Consider the following 21,524-nt stretch of genomic DNA (forward strand, 5'->3'; position numbering starts at 1 on the left):
TCATACAAAATTCAGTATGTCTAGCAAAATAACACAGCGGCAGGGCAGCAGCTAACCATGACAAGACAACCAAAAAAAAACCAACACCGTACAGATTAGCACCCTGTTCCGCAACGGATATCACCGTGTCATGACCAAGTTTACAATAGGAAAAGGAAACGCTCCTCGCCTCGTAGGACTGGGTCCTGGGCAGCACGCGCGTTAGTTACCACGCTTACGGTGCCATAAACGCTGCGCGGTTCCCAGGACAGACCCATCCCGTGACCGGGCTTACGTACACACCGCCTCAGCGGAACTGCATCTCGCACGCCCCGCCCCCTAGCCCGGCCATTGGCGGCTCCCGAGCCACGGAGCCCGGCCCGCTATCCCGGTTGGCCTCTGCAGCCGCCAATCCCGACGCTGACCCTTCTCGGTTGTCAGCCCCTCCGTGCGCTGACTGGCTCTGCTTGACATGGAGCCAGGGATGGAGCAGGAAAGCCGGGGCCTGCGCCTTTCTGCCCTTCTCTAGCGGCTGAGGCTACTGACGTCCAGCGCCGTCGGCGGGCAGTAAGGTCGGCGGCTCTGCTGGCCATGGGGTGGGGGTCGCAGGCCCTGGCGATGTAGGGGGGCTTCACACGCAGTCATCATTTCCCTCCTGCATGCTGTGCCATCACAGCCCGACTGAAAGCACCTCCTCCCACCCATCCACTCCATGCCTTTAGCAGCAGCCTCTCTGCCTCTCACACACCCTTTAATCCCCCGGGCCCATGGTTGCTGGTTCACCATTATAATGATGTCGCTGCAGGGTCCCTGCAACCTCTAGCCCATAAATGACGGTCCGGAACATCGGCTCCCTCTGTAATATGGTGAGTACGCGAGGCCCGAGATAGGGGACAGCCACACGGCCCTGTGATGAGCGCAGGTGCTGAGCCAACTTATACTTCGTGTGCCTCTGAAGTTGTCTCATGAATGGCATGAGTAGCGTTCCTATGATTTGTATTCTGTGAGTTCCAGGTTTGCTTATTCAAATGTAGGACCACGGCTACAAAAATGCAAGAAATAAGGCCTGGGTGGGGTTCTTGCACCTGACATGCAGCAACGCAGTCATTTCCCCTAAAATTAGTACGTGGGTTTGTTGATCTTTTGGCATATAGGTATAAGGCAGCTATTTCACGCCCCCAATTAGTAGGTTGTGCTATACAAATCTTCCATGAAAAACGAGTTGGTCCAGCTGACTACTCAAGTTGGCCCAGTCCTACCTGCCAAGTTTCCCCGTTCCATGCGTGACACCTCGAGAAAGTCACGGTTTTTGCTTCAGATTGTATGTTGGAATTTATAGTTTAGTTTTTCCGTTTTCGGCTTAAAATTCCCAGCATGCAGTGCAGACCCTCCATTGTGAAACTTGGCAGGTATGCCCATTCCACGTAAGTGTTAGTCTACCTTTTCCCGGTCTGTAATCCCAGTCCTATGTTTTGCAATGCAAGGGGGAAGCCTTCAGGGTTGAGTGAAGTGCTCACTAGTTTCCGAGATCAGGCTGCTCTCCTCCACTTAGGAAAGGAACGGAGGACCATCATTTTCAATGAACACTTGTTTGGAAGCTGCTAAACGACTGAAGTCCCTTGTATCTCTATCCCCCTTTCAGTCATCACTTACCCTTCATGCAAATTGTACCCTTGCCCCTACGGTCCTTAGTTGCTAGATGGTTAATGATCATGCTATTCATGACTATACACGTATGTCTCAACTCAACATGCCTCATTTCATTAAGATGATGCTAGACCAATCTTTTTTTGTTCCTTTGCTTTCTGGGACTTGTAGTCCTGCATTTATATTGGGGGATGACGGGGAGACATACAGGACTGCCATTGCCTGAATGCAAAAGAACAGAAGAGTAGACAGTAATTTCCTGAATGCAATGGGGCATATTGTCATGTGTGACACATGACAACTTGAGATCTCTAGGAAAGCTCAGAATTTCAAGGGCATCTTCATCATACATGGCAGTCTGACAAGACCCACTCTGAACGCATTATTCCAGTAAGGACTGATCGATATATTGTTTAAAAACTATATTTGTATTTGGTATAAACGAGTCAGCACACCTTAATCAGTACATATTCCTCATTTCCATGTACAGTATCTTAGCGACCTCATCTAAATCATCAACCCAGCGACTTGCATAACTACCCCCTAGGAGCTCAACATCAATGCCTTTACACCTCTGTCTTCTGCAGCAGTCCTTCCAGCAGGTAGTTCCATGTCCGTGTCTTCACCCTCCACTCAACATCCTACCCAACGTTCCTCTTACATTCCATCATCATCCATTAATTTGACAGTGTGCCTCAAAGGGTCTATAATCTGGTGAGAGAAACATCCTCTGTACCAAGGCACTCCAGGCTGTCACGTTGCCACTTACCTCCATACTCTCCCTTTGCATGTGCCTGTACCAAGCCCCCATCTTCGCCACTTTACCAACGCTTTAGATCATTCCACAACTTCCTATCTGCAGGCCTTGTCGGGTGTTCCGTGGGATGGCTGGGAATGCTTTTCACCCACTTATAATTCCTTTCAGTAGACTTGCATGCCAGCATTTTTTGCTCTGCACGTGTTGTAGTGGTGTTCAAACGATGGCCAGTCTTTCACCTGTCCCTGAAGGGGGTAGTTCACAGGACACATTCTCCCTGCATGTGAACACCGGCAACCCCATTATTGATTCCGCTGAAACCTAATCTGGACTTGCTTGTGTTCACAGTAAGTGATCAAGCCCTTTTGTCAAGGCGTGTGGCACTGGAAGAGTTTCCAGAACAGAGATTCTTTGACCATGAAATTCAACCCCAATATGTGAATTAGAAATCACTGTTCTAAGACACCACATACCTCCTTTTGTTTAACAATAGATGTATAATTTTCCACACCATATAGTTCCTAGTGTGTGTTTCTGGGCCTCCTTTTTTTTGCATGCCCCAAATAATATGGGGTTTCACCTGAAGAATATAGACCACCAGTGCTCTCATAAAAGGGGTTTCATTGTGGAGCTCTCATGTTCACTGTCCACAGATGTCCCAGCAAAGATTAGGACGCCCTTCAATTCGCCAGGTTCGACATCCTCACTCCTTCTGTCTCCTCTGCCGGGCATTGCTGAGCCTTTAGAGTGTTTCTTTGCCTCAGTCTGCTTCTGTCTGGTGCTTTGCTCGTTTTGTTCTCATTCATAAAACGTTACCTTTTCCATGTACCATACTCTGCTGTCTTCGGTGAGGACTTTTTTGTCTGTCTTGGTCACCTTTATTGTGTCTGTTTATTATCAAGGTTTCATGGCATGCATATCATCACAGTACTGCGTTTGCTTTATTTGAACTCTTTTCCCATGCAACCATATGTTCCAATGGCATTTATTCAGATAATCTCTGTCAGCTAACCAGTTTGGAATTGAACTTGAGCGGGCACTTCCGTCAGTTATCAGTGCACCAGTTTCTTTAGACTGTCTCCACCTCACGGTTTCCTTTTTCTACTCTGTAGCAAACAATCGTGAGTTGTTCTCCTAGTACGTGTGTTTTAGCATGTCGATATATATCTTGTATTGTGGCACTGATGGTGTGATATACCGGTATCCCTCAGACCATTGTGTCTGTCATCTCTCCAAACTAGCATGCAAGAGCTCGTTCGGTGGTTCGCCAAATAATTGTGCACAGGTTTCTGTGGACCTTGAGTCCTGGTATCGAACTTTTTATCTTGTGCATTATCACGTTTTTATGGTTGACAAAGACGGTCGGCGTGAGCACCTTGCTTAGACCAGGAAATGTTCACTGCCATTCCACGCCAATGCTTCAGTCGAGCTGCCTTTTTCCTGCCAGGGCGTATTCTGTTCTACTCAACATTTCCATGTAGTTCTTGAACAGTCAACAACATGTTCCATGTGAGTTTTTTTGCCCCTAGGTTCGTCAAAAATGGGGTTGGATGTGTGACTATCCACATCTTGATGTGTTGACTTGATTAAAGCCATCTTTTCTTCGTGCCTTTTATTGTAAGCTGGGCCCATTCTTTTGTCACGTTAGGTATGACTGCGCAAGCTTGATGGAAACGAGCATGGAAGCGCAACTTTACTTCAGGACCCTAAAGCAACTACAACATGTCAAAACTTGAGGGGTGTGGGAAGTGCTGCATGTACTCAGTGTTATCTTATGTAGAATGTGGTGGTGGGGAGGTGTGTGCGTCGGGTGGCTGCACCCGGTTTTACATGCCCTGATATAAGTCTGGGGCGAGCATGTGCGTCGCTCGGGTTTCTGACTATTGCCCCAGGGGCCTTACCCTACTGGTAATGCCCCCATCCGAGGGATCTATTGCTATTAGTACCCCGGAACGTTGTACCGGGTGACTAATAGCAATTTTTCTCGAGTTGAGAGACAGCGGTGCAACCGTTTCTCAACTCAACAAAAAAATGGCCGCCTTAGATCGGGACGAAGGCACTACACGTAGTCCCTTCTCCCTTTCCATGACGGGCAGACAGCGAAAGGAAAGGTAAAGCAAGGGACGCATCGATCGTCCCTCGCACAGGTAATTCCTATCGGCTGGGTAACGACCCGGCAAGGGCCAATCAGATTGATTGTAGCAATCTGATTGCCCCTCGCCGGGTGCTAACACTGAATGAGTCCCAGGCTTATCCCAATTTATTGAAACCGTTTTAGTAAGGACTTTGCTCCTCAGTAATTGTCCCCGAATGAGTTCGAAGACAAGGAAAGGGGTATACTGTACCGGGGGAAATTTTTTGCAATAGTTTTGGACCAGCATTGCTGCACAATAGTTTACCAATGGAAAGCACAAGTTCACAAATCTTTTTTGGTTTTCTTAGGTGCGTGGGGGGGAAAACATTGTGCTGAAGGGGAAATAAAAATAATAGCGGGAGGGGGATACCAAACCGGTAAAACATGGAAACTGTGGAGGTTAAATAAGGGAGTATGCCTTTCTAGCAGATTTCACAATCACATATTTTTATAAACAATGGAAATGCTGTCCGTTAACTAATGATTATCCCCTGACAAAAGGAAAACTACCATTGGCAATGCCAATAGTTTTGGTGTTTACTGATGTCCTTTGCATGTTGCATTTATAGGCCCCGGGGTGCAAGGAGGAGAGTGCAGTTTAAAAGGAGTATGTGATGAGGGGTGCAGAATGAGAAGGGGAATAGAGCCAGGGAGGAAACCATTGATGGAGAGTGCCATTGATGATGAGCAAAAGGAAATATGAGCGAGAATGGGTCGGAGTGAGTGGGTAAGAAATAGTGTGAGAGGTGTGACAAGAAGGAGTAATGTGGCAATCGAATAGAGGGGGTAGATTGGGGTAAAGTGGGTGGGGGAATAAAGAGTTTAGGGGACAGGTGGAGCCAGAGAGATGGGGTATAGTGTATGGTGGGGATAAAGAGAGAAGGGGTAGGGTTTAGTAGAGAAAGGGGGATCGGATGGGTGATGGCACGAAGATGGAGTAGGGTTAGAGAGAGCAGTAGGGTGGGTATTTTGAGGTGGAGGGAGAAGTGGTAGGGTGGGTGGGGGTAGACAGAGCGGGGTAGGGTGGATTAGTGGGTGTAGAGGGAGTGGCAGTAGGGTGGGTGAGGGTTGAAAGAGTGGGAGTAGCGTTGGTGTGCGGTGTAGAAGGCGCAGGGGTATGACTGTAGAGAGAGTTTGGTATGCTAGAGAAAGTTTGATGGTAAGACTTGATAAAGCTTGCTCAAATAGATCCCAGGAGGATGTGTTTTGGGTGGTGAGGGGCAGGAAATGGGTGGGAATAGCCCTAGGGATTAGCATGGCCATGGCCAGTCAGTGAGTGGGTAAATAACTAAAGAACACCAACAAGCTTTGTGTCCCTCCTCGTATGTAATTTCTCCCCAGCTGTAGATGAGACACAGATTGAAAGCAGAAATATCAATCTCATTAAGTACGAAGCAGCCGAGAGAGTGCGAGAGCTACCCCTGATCGGGACGGATAGTCCTTCACTCACAGTTGGCTAGCAGGGCAGGCCAGGGAGAGCTGCATGCGGACTACGAGCCCCGGCATGCTTCCAAAGTCCTCAGGACGCACCGCCGCCAATGCAGGATAGTACAGAGACAGACCATCTTGCATGCTGTACTGCGATATATGGGTGTTATAGCCCTTGATCTGCCCTCGAGCAGCCTCCCGATTTAGCTGGTCTAGATAGCCCTCGTCCTCCAAGAGACATGAGGACATTCTACTTCGTTAAAAAGTAGTTAGTGTTGACATGGCAACTTGCCAACGCTTGCCAGTGAAATAGCAGAACCACAGCCCACCGTGGAAAAAAAAAAAACGCCACGCTGGTGCTTCGGCCATTTCATCGCCACGCGTCAGCAGTTGCCATGCCAATGCCATACACTGCTCCCTCCCCTTCTACTTGATCATTTTACAGTAGCAATGTTTTGGCGATATTTGTGGCTTGCACCAAAACCAAAAAGGGTGCCGTTTTAGTGTAAGTTGCTAGGGGAGGGTAGAGGGAGTGAACTAGGAGTTTGGGACGGACAAGGCATTCATTTAATTGGCGTAGATCCATTAAGTTAGTTATAGTAGAAATCATTTGCACTGGATCAGTGTTGTGCAGCTCCATGGGTTTAATTCGCAGTCACAGTATAACTGGTATTTTCATCAGTCATCAGCGCTGTAAGTGGAGGTGTAGGGAGATGCTACTGTGACGGGTTGCTATATGCAAGGGTGTAAAAGCCATAGCTTTAAAAAAAAAAAATCTTAGTTGAAATGACTTGGGGAATTCTATTTCTGAAAGGGACGTCTGCTAATCCTCCTTTCATAAAAGCTTTATGCAAAATAAAAATGGTGACATATGTGCCTTTGCTGAGATAGCCTACTGACCCCCTCAGCAATTCCAATCCAGTGGCAACAGAGCATGTTCAAATGTCCAATATGCATTCCTGACAGCTGTAGGAACACAATGTGACAGCACTTGTTCAAAACATAATGATTGTCTACTTTAGTCAGCCTTGTGGCACGTTCATCTTTAAATAAAAGCCATGGACGGTTGTGACATGTTGGCTGCTAGGGTCACACAAGTATACAGCCACTGTTATTTTGATATAATACATGTCACCTCTTTGAACAGGGCTTCAGCCATGAATGGCCAGGAAGGTGCCTTATGATCCTCCTGCAGGAAGGTGTGACAAATTAGTCACTTCTCCCCAGAGAGGAGTCTCTTCTTGTGAGTCTATGGAGGTGGGCCTGCTACGCAATGTTCCCCTTAGGGATGGCATAAAGTGGGATCTCCCAGGGAGAGACCCCTCTCTTGGGGATAGGGACTCCCGTTCCGAGAAGGATCTCCCTTTCGATTCCCTCAAGGGACAAAAAAGGAAACCTCTACCTCACTAGAATCCTTCTCAACTATTATTGTGATATCTCTACTCAGGAGTGTCCAGATGGTACTGACACTAGTAAGCTCCAGAGGGTAATAAAGAATGAGCAACAGCTTGACACTGAGACGAGGAAGCCCAATGGAGTGAAACAGAGCCTGGTCCGAACGCAAGGGAAGGACTATGGCTGAAGCTTGAGGAAGCCTCAATGTGCTCTTCTAAAGATGGGATGAGCAAAGCTGACATGGAGAGGGACCCGAGAGTTTCTAATGGGTTGTGTGGAGACAGAGAGGCTGGTCCCCCATCTATCAAACAGAAGAACAGATGTCTGAGAAACTCCTGAGGGCAGAGAACCTACCGGGAGGCTCTGCCATGGATGAGAATCCCAGGAGGGATTCGCTAGTAAGAGGATCCGGTTGGAGGGAGAGGAGAAACCTCTTTCCACTAACGTTGTCGACATGGAGGTGGCCCTGGCTGTATTGACGGAGGAAATAAACGAGAGAAGCACTGTCTACTTGACATGTCAACAAGGGATAGAAGGGGGGGGGGAGCCTTCTCCAAGCAAGAAGCACCATCCTAGAAGTACACCACGCCGTACTGTGGAGCAGACCAAAGGAAAGGACAGAAGCCATCCTGCACCGAAGAAACAAAGTATCAAGATGAGACGCCAACCCATGGACGCAAACCCTAACCAAGGCAGGGAATGGGAAGTGCGCCAGACCCGGAGCGAGGAGCTGCTACAGAGTGGCTATACCCTAATTGGCAGTACAATAAGAAGAGTGGCAATGGCTATGGGCCCCCTCACACTTGTTCCAGAAGTAACGGAAACTATAAAAAGAGAGAGAATAACTATGGGACCTCTTATACTCATCCCAGTAGTGCAAAGAAACCTAAGATGTGTGAAAATAACTACTTTTTTATATACTCCCCATAGTATAGAAGAGCCAAACCCTATCCCAATCGAAACCCTGGCTATATTACACAGATCACAGGGGAGAAATGGAGAAACCAAGACATGCATTTTAGTCTCCTAAAGCAAGAACCCATACTACTAGGAGAGCAAGAGACAAAGTGACTTTTTGTCAACAGGAACCAGAGAATAATCGACTGGCCAACAACCACGAGGATAGTATAATAACAAAGGAGCGAGAGACTATACCCTAAAAGAAACAAGACACAGAAGAAGTTAGTGGTCAATACCCCTGTAGAACGAACTTTGAGGAATCAAAGGATTATCCAGCAAGACGTGGAAAAGTCCTATAAGGGAACTGAACGTACTTGTGAAAAGGAGATCTGAACGCTGCTTGCATATTCCATTTTAAAACAGAATAGGTCTATTGGGAAGTAACCTTTGACTCTCTTCTCCTGGGGTTATATATTCTCCTGGTCTTTAGTTGTTTAGAATTGGTGGCAGGGTCAGGATAGATTAGTTTCAAGACTGTGGTCGGACTCTTGTTTTGGACTTGTACATTGATGACGGGCACCCTCGTTTTAGTTGTGTTCGGCAGGGCAAGCCTTAGATTAGGGAAAGGTAGACCGTTTCTCTTAATTTTTATAAAACACAGTTGTAACAAGGTGAACCTTGGTCTTTTTAATCCTTCTGACCAGCCACAAAGGGCCACGCATTCCTCCTAGATTACAAGATCCCTCCCAATGGGGTCTGCTGGGAAGATGTGCTTCAGAGGCAGTACTGACATAACCAAGCCACATTCACAACAGGGTGCAGACCACTGAAGTCCATCTGAGATCAGCATTCATGGGAAGGGAGCAGAGTTACAGTAGCCAGAAGAGGGAGAGCAGGGCTCGGAATTGCAGTGTGCTATTTAGTTCCTGCTTCAAGCCTAGGATAGCCTGGTTAGCTTGAAACCAACAGCTGCCAGGAGCTACATATGGCTCTCCAGGCCACCTGGTTGCTTGCAAACATGCATATGTGACACTAACTTTTGAGTATTGATAATGTTATTAATGAAGAATCTAGTACACATTTGAGCCCCATGGGTAGTGTGAGTTTCACATGGAAGTTGGATTTGGGACATTCTGGGTACTCAATCCTAGTTTGCAGCGGTAGCTCCTGCCTACTGAGTGATGCCTGACACAGGTGTCTTTACGTCTGGAAAGTGGTACCTCGTGCATTAGTGTGCAGTGTGAGAAACCTGACAGTATTCTCCCATCTACTCCACCAGGATCTTCCATTCAGGTGGCCAGGGAAGGGCCATCGCTTTTAGATCCTGACCTGGGGGTGGACAAGCAAGGGAGGATCACTTGAGTGGAAGTTTGCGGGGGACTGGGAGGAGAATACCCAAGGGCGAGACATGGTATTCCCCCTTTCCCAATTATATACCAACACACTCTTCCTCAGCCTTATAGGGGTATTTCCAATCACATTGCATCTCCCCCTCCCCATTGCCAATAAGTACTGGGGTGAAGAAGAGGCGATTGGAAGCAATGAGGATTACAGATGGAAACAACATAGGTATACAAAGTGAGGCTTACCATCTAACACCTTTGAATTATCCCACTAATAGTCAGGCAAGGTCAGGCATTTTTCCTCAACTGTGCTCACTTGACTCCAATTGACTCTCCTCATCTGCAGGATAAAAAGGGTGGTTCTGCCAGAATCATTGAGCGAGCTGGGGTTGCGGGATGGAACCAGGAGGCCAAGGAGCAGAAGGCTGCAAGAAGAGGAGCCAAGAAGGATCGGTGGAGTGCGGGATGCCGAGGCGCTGGCCCGCTGTGTATGAGGGGCAGCAGGTCGCGAGGGAGCCATGTCTCCACGAAGCCAGAGCGGGACTGAAGGCAGTTTATTAGCATTGTTTAGGCCAGTGCTCATTCCCCTAGGATGTGTGTGGGTCCCAGAGTTGTCTGAGGGGCAGGTGGTGAGACCCTGACCTGGACCCAAACCCATTTGACCTGTTTGCCGGTGCCGCACTGCTGTTGGTGAGTTTCATAAGGCAGAGAGAAACTCAGTAGCATGCTGGTTGCTGGAGCAGGAGCATTGTGCAAAGAAGAGTTTAGCAAGGGAAAGCTGGAAAGCAGTGACAGAAAGCAAAACGAAGCAAGAGAAAGGTCAAAGCAAAGTGAATTAAGCGAAAGCTGGAAAGCAGTGAAAGAAAGCAAAGCGGAATGACAGAAAAGGTGCGCTAGAGGCATGGAAATAATAAGACAGTAAAGTGCGCTGATTGCACGGAAACAGCCAAGAGGGGCTGAGAGAGATCCGAAAAGTAAAGAGAGGGCTGCAAACGACCCGAAACCGAGAGAGACAGCAACGAGACAGTGAGAAGGACAACTGACAGTCAAGAGAGGGTAAAGGCAACCCGAAAGTGAGCAAGAGGGAGCAAGTGACTCAAAAGAAATACAGAGTTTGCAAGAGGCTCGTTAAAGGGAAAATGAAGGTGCAAGAGAGCACAGTGAAGAGCAAAGAGAAGTGTGCAAGAGGCACAGAAAGGTGGAAAGAAGGTGCAAGTGTGCACGACAAGAAAAGAAGGTGTGCAGGAAGCACAGTAAAGTTAAAAAGGACAGAGTGAAAGAGGCACAGAAGAGGAAAAGGTGCCAGAGAATAAGGAGAGAGGTTGGAGGTCAGAGTGGTCGTGCCTGGGAGGAGCAAAGTGCCCGGTGTTCTCGAAAGTCTCCGATACTACAAGGTACATGCTGACAAGAGGAACTTTTTGTTTGAAACCAGAGGGGTCTAGTCTTGGGGAAGGGAACCGTAAGAGGCCCACAACAGACATTGTCGATTTTCGTGACGAGAGGATTATACTTGCGGAAGGGACCCCTGAGAGACCTAACTAGAACTGTGTATTTTTGTTTTGGAACTGGAAGGATCAAAGCTTGGAGAAGGGAACCCCAAGAGACCCAGAGACATTGTGAACTCTATTGACTTACTGCAAGAGCCCTATGTGGAAGGTTCCAAAAGCAATCCTTTTGAATTTAACTATTTGAGCTGGCAGAACTACACTTATTGGCAAGACTACCTGAAACCAGCTGTGGTTTACATTTCCTTTTTTGGAGTCACAAGTTCCTTTTTAGAAGCCCCCCCTATTGCATTTGGAGGGCAAGTATAGGTTTGGACAAAGACAAACTTTGGTTTTGTACTTCGAGACATCGACGGCCCTTAGAAGCATCAGTTGAGGGAACAATCCCTTTCTATTCGGGGCCAGGTAGGCATTACACCAACCCCACAAAGTTTGATAATAAAGGTTTTCAAACTGTTACTTTTGCGTCTTTCTCTTGATACCTTGCCTGTTTCACAACGGGTAGAGTTAAGATTTGTGGAATATTGACAAATTATTCTCTGGTTCCATGGAAAACCCAAACATTAACATTTCTATGGGGGAAATTGGTCAAAAGGTATCTTGACTGCCCATCCTTGGTTCAAGAATTGTGCCTTCATATGCAAAAAGTGAGGTCTAGAGGTCACAGATCTTAAGGCAGGCACAATTCAAAAGCAACAGCTTGGAAAGAAAGCCATGGTTTTGGAATTTGAACAAGCCATGATCAGTATAACTTATTTGTGGTCACTGAGATCTAGCTACCTCTACTACCTCTAGTGGTTGAATATTTTCGAGCAAGTGAGCACAATTCAATCTCCAGCCCATTAGTGTATAGTGGCCATGGTGAGACTAAATATTTTACCATTAAGAAATCGAATGTCTTGGCTTTTCAAGAACAAGCATTGCTCTCGCAATAGTGTAGCCATCGAGGACTTATTTGTAAAATGTTGGATTTAAGGAGACATGCTGTCACTTTATAATACATCTGATCAGTCTCGAAGGCTATGAAGTTTGTCTTGATGTTTACTAAGAGTTGTTTTGTGCCTGATCTTTGTGAATATGTTAGTGCTGATTTTAAACGTTTGGGCAGGAAATATTAACAGTTTTGTTTTCTATGCGTGATGACATTTAATCTGCTAACTGTACTGCCGCGCACTTCATGTAGTTGTACTTTATTGTATGTTATCTTGTATTGACTGTATTTTCTTGTTGTAAATGGTGAAAGCCAAATAAAGTATTACTGACTGACTAGCACGACACCCAGGAGCTAGTTTAAGCTCCTGCTCATCGAATTCTGATTTTTAACTCTTGAGACAAGTAGGCTGAGAGAAGGGTTCCACCATCTTTGCTTCTTCTAGGGCTCGCTAAAACGCCCTGTGCCCCAACTCTATTTCTTACTTGGCAAAGCATGCTGGGATGCCAGAAGGCAAAGGGCACTTTTAACAACATCCTAGATTGGACCTTAAATAGGGCATGCTTTTGGCCGATCCCCTCCAACACTTTGCATGCATGGAGGAGGAACCCTTACTTGCTTGTCGTGATAGCCCAAAGGGAATTCCACGAAGGATTCCCTGGACCTCTGTTGGAGATGCAATGTATTCCAAAGTCCTCTGCCGGAGAGGAGAAGACAGACGGTATCCAAGGAAAATGCCTGCTCTGCTCTCTTTCCAGTTAAAGGAAACGGTGGGGGTAAACTGCTGTGGACCAAGCACTGGATGGGAAGGGCCCTATGTAACTGCCATTGACTCAGTCTCAACAAAACACCTAGAAGCGTGGCGTGACACTGTTGAGCACCCAAGAAATACGAAATGGAGGGTTTTGAAGAGGCAATGTCCCCCTGCTCCATTTTAAAAGCCCAAAGTGACTTAAGCCTCCCTTTAATACCTTTCAAAAACATATGCTTTAACAGTTGATATTGTTGGTAAGTTTCTTGTCTGAACACACGTGCTTCATCAATCCAGAGTGCCCATTTACATTAGGTTCTCCATCTTTAACCTAGCATCGAGACAACCACCATCCAGGTGGTGGATGATGCCCCCCAGATCATGACTAATAGTGACTCAGCTGCATTTGACACCATTGACTACTGCATCATCCTCTTCACGCCACACAGACAGGATGAGGGTCTCTGAAACAGGCCTGAATTGGTTTACCTCCTACCTCTCAGACAGACACCAGACTGTCCAGATGAACATGTTGCTTTCTAACATACTCCCAGTGGCTGAGGAGTCCAACAAGGCTCCATCCTCACTAATCCTTTTTAACCTTTACATGGAGCCTTGGGGCACACTTTCTAACTATCCCAATATAGGCATCCACCAATAAGCAGACAATACTCTGTTGTACATGAGTGAAAAGCGCACAGGGTCGTCTTGGCAATTACCTTGCTATCATTTGGTCCTGGAATTTGACTGACTACATCAATCTTATCCCCTCCAAGACATACTGCATCCACTTCTGTCCCCCAGCTAAACAACTAGTCCAGTAATGGCTCTATGGTGCGTGCCTAGACTGAGTTGATCTATAACAGCGAATTTCAGTAAAATCTTTCACCATTGACAGCGGCCTGTCCTGCCAGACACTCATAGCCATGAAGTCCCAAATAGCCTGGCTCAAAATGTGCACCCTTCGCAAAATAAAACCATCCCACTGCAGGAGATCCGGCCCGTAGTGGAGGCCTGTTTGGTCTTGCACATCGACTGAGGAAATTCCCTTCTATCCTGCTCCATAATGTGCACTTGGCACACCTAAAAGCAGTTGACCACGCTGCAATATGTCTTTTTACATGTGCGCAGAAATTTGACCGAAGGATCCCATCCTACACAAACTACATTGGCTTCCTCCACAGGCCAGGATACTTTTCAAGATTACCTGTATCATCTACAAAGCAGTCACAAGTAGCACACCAGCGTACCAAGTGGCTAAGCTCCACATACCTTGTGACACATGCTACTTGTGCAGCAATTGCCCAACCTGCTTGAATCACAACTAGTCTGCAAAGAGAGGATCTGCAAACCATCCTTCTCTTGTCATGCACCCACCATCTGGAACTCTAACCCGTAATCTACTCGGAATGCCCCACAAATCCCCAATTCCACATCTCCCGCAATGTGGCTTTTGCAATAACACCTGACAAGGACCAATCACCATGGATGCACAGACCACAACTCGCAGTCCTGTACTATTGTTAAAAGATGACAGCCCAAAAGCTGGCTATCCACACCCTGTACTGAGTTCTTCTGCTCTCGAGCTAGGTCTGTGCTTTAAATGAAATAACATTTTTATATCTTTTGCAGGGATGGTATTTTAGTGTTTTTAATTCGTTTGTTTGCTTTAGTTTTTTATTCAAGTTCCCGTTCTCTAGAACCTTGATTGGACACCCTTTTATTTTGGATCCATTGTACTATAGCTTTTTGGGCTGATACTATTATCAGCTCACACCCCTCCTAAAGATCCAGCCTGTGATTGTCCAAGAGCGCCTGGAGACCATGCAAATGATAGCAGTGCATGGTATTAGTCAACATAGCCTAATATAACATGCTCTCAAAAGCGGCGAAGGAGGGGTACCCATCGGGCTGTGCCCGTTTCTTCTTTAAAATTGGGTGCACTCATGGTGTAGCAGTAGTTTGGCGTTGATGGTTTTGCCACTACTCATTCCTGTACTCCTGCAAATCAGTAATCATTTTGTCACAGCTACAGTACAAGTCATTGGGCTGACATTTAACCACTCTTAACATCAAGGAAACGCTTTCCACTGGGGCGTGTGTTTGTGCGTGAAGTTGGAGTCTAGAGAGGCCCCAGTGAGAACTCTAATGCCAATGATCTGTTGTTCTTACATAGTCCTACTGATCCCAGATATTCTAAATGTGGTTTTAAAAACAAAATCATTGGGTAATGTAAGAAGTTACAGTATACTCACCAGTGCTTCTTTCTTTGCTGATGGTAGCAAATATTGATGACCGTACAAGACAAAATCCTGACTGAGGTTTACCCTTTCTAGACAACTGGCTCTTCTAAAATGTTTGATTTTTATTTTAGGAGGTACAATCCCTATTGAGTATTAAATACTGACTGGCCCCCATACAACTCATACTAATTTTTCCATGTCGTAGGATTTTTAAAATGTGTTTCGGCTCTCCACCTTTACAAATGCTACATATTTGCACTTAGTACCTGGATTCCCCCCTGTCCCTGGCCAAAAGCAGAGGCCAAGTTCGATGAAATGATTTGCCCTACAACCTCTTCACGGTTGATGCATGATTCAAACCAATATGTGCTCCTTCCAGGTGAGGCATCACTGGATTTCTGGATAGCGCCGTAGCTGGGTGATTTCTTCAGATGTGACCTTCAGACTGGGGGTAGTCCTCCATGCTGAAATTACTGCCGAGCAGCTTGTCCTGACCAGCCCCTGTCCGCTCCCATCTCTTTAGTCATAAAAGTCAACATCATTCTCCTTTCATTGACTTGCCTGCTCCTTATGTACCCCCTCTGCCATTTGCCCTTCTTTCTGCCCTTGCAGTTTAAGGGCTGGTAAGAAATCACATTTTCAGGGCTTGAAATTTTGATTTGATGAGCGGGAGCTAATAACCAGCTCCTGGTTGCCAGGCATCCCCCAGTAGGCAAGAGCTGCTGGGAGAACCTGGAGCAGGTACTGTGTACACCGCAAATCGAACTTTCACACGAGATGCACATTTTCACTTTTTGCCCATTATGTATGATACATTACATTTTAATGTGTCCTAATTCTTCTTTATTTACATTCTAAAATCCTCAAGGTTAATGTCAAATATGCATGTTTATAAGGCACCAGTTGGCCTAGGAAGCCAGAGGTAGCCCCTGGTAACTGTTGGGTTTAAGCTAACCAGACTCTCTTAGGGTAGAAGCAGGAGCTAAATGGGTCCCAGCAATTTCAAACCCTGATATTTATAAAAATGTACATTAAACTAGCAAAATACATTTCCTGATCGGAGATTGAACTGTTTGAGATTCTACAAGGGTGTCCAGGACACAGGGGCTAATTCACGGAATTATTTGTGCCGAAAAATGGGGATTTGTGCGCCATTCTGCCTGCAAATCCCCATTTGTTAAACAGGGATTTGCGGGCAGAATGGCGCACAAATCCCTGTTTTTTGGCACAAATAATTCCATGAATCGGCCCCATAGTCTTAGCTCTGTGGTGGTAGCCCTGGGGAAAGTTTTATTTGCTCGGTTGTTGCATATGACTTTTATATGTACAAGCACAGCCTCTTTGATGAAGAGGGAATCTCTGGGAACTATAACCACAGGCTTTTAAATAACCAAGAGTTAGGGATTGACTTCACCTGAATAGTGCCCTTTACCTCTACTAGAGATCTGTATTTGCTGTTGTATCTTGTGTCAGACCCTTGGACAGGTATTGTGTTTGTGCATGAAGGATGCAAGAAAAGCGAAGCAACTAAGGTCTAAAGGGAGACACGTCTAAACTCTGGCAACTTGATGGATATTTTAAGCTTCTTGTGATGAGTAGCTACTGGTCCATGCGTTTTACGGAGCAATATTATGTTTAGGCATTAAGCATAGATGACTTTCAACTTCAGGGGTTCAGTTTAGAATCTAATGTTGGAGATAGTCAAGAGACGATAATGTTTCTGATTCTGCAGAGGCTCAACACTAGCTATAACTAATGGACTTGGTTGTCTGCAGTCCGGGAGGCAGACCAATGTAGACGCCCATCTTGTGATTATTTGAGTTATCAAGTGCACTTGCAATGAGCAAGTACTTGGAGGATGCATGCGTGCTGTTGCCCTGCTACAACCCTTTTAGTTTGTACTTTGGAAGGATCTGTTGAGGAATCACTGAGAAAGAACATCTACTTCTTAGTTTGGGCTGTTGGGTGTCGATTGCGACACCTATAAACCGAAACTATTGCATTAGATTAGAGAGAGGCAGAAATGGCATATGAGGAGGGACACACATCTTGCAAGTGCTGTTTGATTATTTGCCCACCCATTGAGTTCCCAGGGTAGTGCTTATCCCTATGGCCATTCCCACCCATGCACGCACAAAACACCTCTCTTGAGAACTCTTGAGCTGTCTTTTGTCTTGCCATCAAAGTGCCTGCCAGTGTTTTTTCAAATCCGTCTTCTCAAAGTTAATGTCTTAATTGGAGTTTTAAACCCGCTTTAGGTGTAATAAGTTTTAGGCATTTGCCAGGCACTGCTGTTAGATCCCCAGTTACTGGCACCATTTTGCACCTGCTACCACCAATGGCCAGTTAATAGCACTAATGCTGCGCCTGGCAAGTGCCTTTCCCATGCCTACACTAAAGCCCAACTGTTGGCATTGCCAATGCTTGTTAGGTTGTATTACAGAAGCAGAAAAGACCACACTGATTATGCTAAGGAAATGCTATTCTGGGACCTTCTCTTACACAGATAACAAAGATGCACTATCCAAAAGTATAGTACAAATCCACTTGCGATAATATGGAATGGCAAAAGGCTTGGCACAATACGTGTAAGTGAAATGAGAACATTGTATGGCTTTTCTTAAATTCCACAAAAAAGAACAAGACCAACTCGCTCAACGGCAAACGTGAAGAGGCTTTTACTTGACTGTTAACTTGCACTGAGCAGAGTTAATAATAACCGCGCAGTCCTAATTGAATTGCAGTGGTTTCTAAAAAAGAAAACCACATAGGCAGTAAGTATTCCTTGAAAATTGATATATTTTTTTAAGGGTACAACATATTTTGTATTTCCCTTTCAAGAGTGCTTACAATTGGTTTGGTTTGCTTTACTAACTAACTGTATTGAAATCTGTGCTGAGATTAGTTAATTGTAAAGGATACATAGGACACTTTTATATATAGGAAAATAACATATTTGCAACTTTTGTGTCAATCTTTCTCAAATGTAATTGGTCTGATAAAGCACTTGACAGTGTTGTGCGGTCTAAAAGTGCTTTATTATTATTCCTTTATATAGTGTGAATCTAGCCCAGAGCAATGGAGCACTGCACAGCCCGATTAGGGTAAAACATGAATAGGCAAGAGAGTTGCGTGGCAGATGGTAATGCAGTACTTTGTGTGCACACACAAAACATTTAACGCATTGGCACTATGGTGAGTTGCCGATAAGTTGTCACATGACTGTTGAGTAGTGTGAGTTCAGGTAATGCCATGTTGTGACTGAAATAGTTGCGTTTTCAGCTTTTTCTTGAACCGAAGGAGCGGTGCGGATTGCTACTGGAATGGAAATCTATAGAACCGTAGCGTAGAAGGTGACAGACTGTTTACTAGTTTTCTCTTTTCAGGTCTGAAGTCTGGCAGTGGTCCTACTGCTCGTACGTCGCGATCCACTGAAGGCGTTTATCTTAGCTGCCAGGTAAGGTTGTGTGCCTGCCGATGTAGCCTTGCAGGTGATACAGCCAGTGCAGCTCACGCAGGGTGGTGGAGATGTTGTTGAACTTGCATGCCCCGATGATTATGCTTATTTTCCATATTGTGTCCCTGTACCTGATCCAAGCTACGCTACATGCCATGGGGAAGCGCACGTCTACATCCCAATATGGGCAGAATGCTTCTCGCTCTCTAGTCTTACTGGGAGGTGCTCCACAAATATTGAATGCAAGGGTGGTCAAGAAACACAAGTGTTTTTCTGTCGTCGACCCAAGTATTTGAGTGTAATCTTTGGATCAGCTTAAAAAGGCCCATCTGAATTCTTCCTGCTAAATTTTGTCTATATATCTGTTCATGTTGCTAGATCAATAATGCTGATAAAATCGATGCATTCCTGGGGGCAATGTCCCCTTAACCAAAGCCCTTTTGGCTAAGAGGTTGTGAATCCTGCTTTTGAGGAGAACAGAAAGGCCAGGGCAAAAACCACATTTGGGAAAGGGTTAGTAATTTATTATCTGTTGCCTTTTCTATAAAGTGATTGTGAATACTTGAAGCAAACTACAATAAAGAGTATATCCCTTTTTAAGTGAGCAATCATTTGTAATCTCTTAGTGTTCTTTTGTAGACGCTGGTACCACATGGCTACCCTGCCCGGAATTGTGGAGCTGCACCCTCCTATCCCCTTGATCTCTTGAAAGAGCGGCAGTAGAAAAGACTGTCGATACTCTGCAGGTGATTTTAAAGTTACATTGGGCAGTTCCTCTGGACCAACCCACAGTTCTGGAGTTTTTAAGTGATTTGTTTTCTTTGGATTGCTTTTTCTATGAATCAATCCGGTGTGTACGTTAATCATTTTTAGGGGAGCACTCCCCAGTACTGCTTTTGTATACGATGCAAGTATTTGTTCAGGCCATAAATACTCATTGGCATTTGCACATTTATCAGCCTCTGGGCATCTTGCACTAATGACCAAAACAATTTTCTTTTTTTTGTTTTGTTGGTGTAGCATCTCACGTGGATTTTAATGCTATTTTGAACCCCCTGTGACCTTTGATATGTCGGACAGCTTTTCTTTGTGCCTTAACCTAACCTGCGTGACCTCCAAACTCTCTGATTAATTTACAATGCTCACGGCAGAGGGCATTTTATTCCCTCGTTGGGTTGTCTTCCCATCTAGGCTGTTATAAATCTGTTTCCTTCCCCCCTTACTCCCTTACCATGCAGTCGCTGCTTTACTTATCAAAAAGCTTCAGCAGAAAATCATAAGCTTCCAATAGTGTTCCCTTATCCATATCTTGTGGGGCTGTTAAAATGGGATTTGAGACGGGATTCACATGTAAAACCTCGGCCAACTTTACACAAAAAGCCAGGACCTAGTCAGATTAGAACTGCAAAAATGCCAAAAAGAAAGAAACGGTCCTGCTCAATCTCTGGCCCCCACGCGTTGCAAGCTCATATTCCTCAACAGTGTACTCCAGTCTCTGCACTTCAGAAGGTGCTCAAAATTGGCCCCTGAAAGGAGCAGTTTATTCACGCCTCACAGCCACCCCTAATCCCACCTGCTGCCCAACACACACCTTGACTTGTTGCTCCGGTTGTCTATTTGTATGGAACATGGCTCTGCTATAACTTCTGACCCTTAACTGTATTGTTGTTAACCCATTGTTTATTAGAGCTCTGCTGCTTCTTCAATAATTAATACTTGATTTACGTGGCATATCCTACGCCGATTTAACTGTGTTGCTGTCTCACTTTGTTGCATTCTATGTGGGTTAGAGTTGCGTTGCCTGGTGGCGTCTTTGCTAAAGCTACCCAAGCAGTTGCTATCAGCTGCGTGAGCAGCAGAAGGGGGTGGGAGGGTGGGACGGGGTGGGCTACGGTGGTCTAAGAGGCCCATGTTCGTTTTTCTGCAAAAGCAGATAAACGGGTACATTTAAAAAAAAAATGTGGAATGTTTTTGTATCACTTCCAGTATATATCTTCTGTTTTAAGAGAATTAGAATTGTCTTACTGAGCAAAGCACTTTATCAAAACTTATAAATGATGTTCTGTTGGTTTTCAAAATGAACAGTCTGGTAAGCGTCTAATGTACTCCTGTACTCATTTTTGAAATAGTGTTTTTTTTTCTTCATTTGTGATTTATTTTTTATTTTATTTTATTTTTTACATTTTCTTTTTTTTTGTTGAAGGGGGGGGGTGTAATTCACACCAGTGAGGTTCCAGCCTGTTTTGTTAGATGAATGGTTTCCCTGAAAACATAATGTTGGTTAACTTGTATAACTCCCCGGGGTCTTGTATGAGAGAATTGCTCCAGGAGGCATTACATGATCTATTTATCCAATGGTCTCTGGTATCGAAGAGCAAATTTATCTTGGTAGTTGGCGATTGTCATATGAGAGGTGGCCATGGTACTTCCACCAATCCCCACCTAAAATCATGGTGCACAATGGAACAGAACGTAGAAGACCCAAGTGTTTGTACTGGGTTGACTTCTTTAATAGCTGGGATTTGGAGATGGTGAATGAATGCATATACAGTGAATGTCCAGGGAGACATACATGGGGAAAAGTGGGAGGGCACAGAGCACACTTGATTATATGTTTGTCAGCTGTGATACCGCGGCTCTTGTCAAGGATATGAGTGTTAGCTCGAATCATTGGAGTGATCATGATGCTCTAATTCTGATGTTTGAGGCAGATGAAGGCAGACCTACCATCAAACAATTAGGCAATAGCAGGGTAAATCATGCTGGAACTTGCATTCGCTGGCCAGAAAGGAATATACTAAAGGCTTGTATGGCAATGTCCAATATGGCTACCTCCAATAAAATTTCGTGCGAGACCATGTCTGTGGAGGACATAGAGAGCTGCATCCCCTCCCTCTCTAGTCATCATGCTTCATTTATAGCTAATGTGATGATAAAAGATCCAGACAAACGTAACCATCATGATAAGAGTATAAGAGTGGCCAAAAGGAAGTTAAGAAAGCAGATTCGTAAGATTAAATTGTCGGTGGCTCATCAACTGCCTATTATACGTCT

The 21,524-nt window shown here is 45.4% G+C and overlaps 1 protein-coding gene across 6 annotated transcripts in view; it reads left to right on the forward strand.

Moving 5' to 3' along the window:
- Nucleotides 1-254: 254 nt before the first annotated feature.
- Nucleotides 255-21,524, forward strand: part of USP46 (ubiquitin specific peptidase 46) — a 427,508-nt gene continuing 406,238 nt past the window's right edge. For 2 of the 6 annotated variants that reach the window (XM_069631663.1, XM_069631662.1), the window contains exon 1: nucleotides 334-845. In XM_069631663.1, the coding sequence (XP_069487764.1) occupies nucleotides 810-845 (36 nt within the window). In that variant the 5' untranslated portion in view covers nucleotides 334-809. Of the gene's footprint in view, nucleotides 846-21,524 lie in introns of all 6 variants that reach the window. The other 4 variants (XM_069631665.1, XM_069631664.1, XM_069631661.1 and 1 more) reach the window with 4 other exon arrangements.

This window comes from Ambystoma mexicanum, chromosome 6q, assembly GCF_040938575.1.
Source record: "Ambystoma mexicanum isolate Mex_15411 chromosome 6q, UKY_AmexF1_1, whole genome shotgun sequence".
NCBI lineage: Eukaryota > Metazoa > Chordata > Amphibia > Caudata > Ambystomatidae > Ambystoma > Ambystoma mexicanum.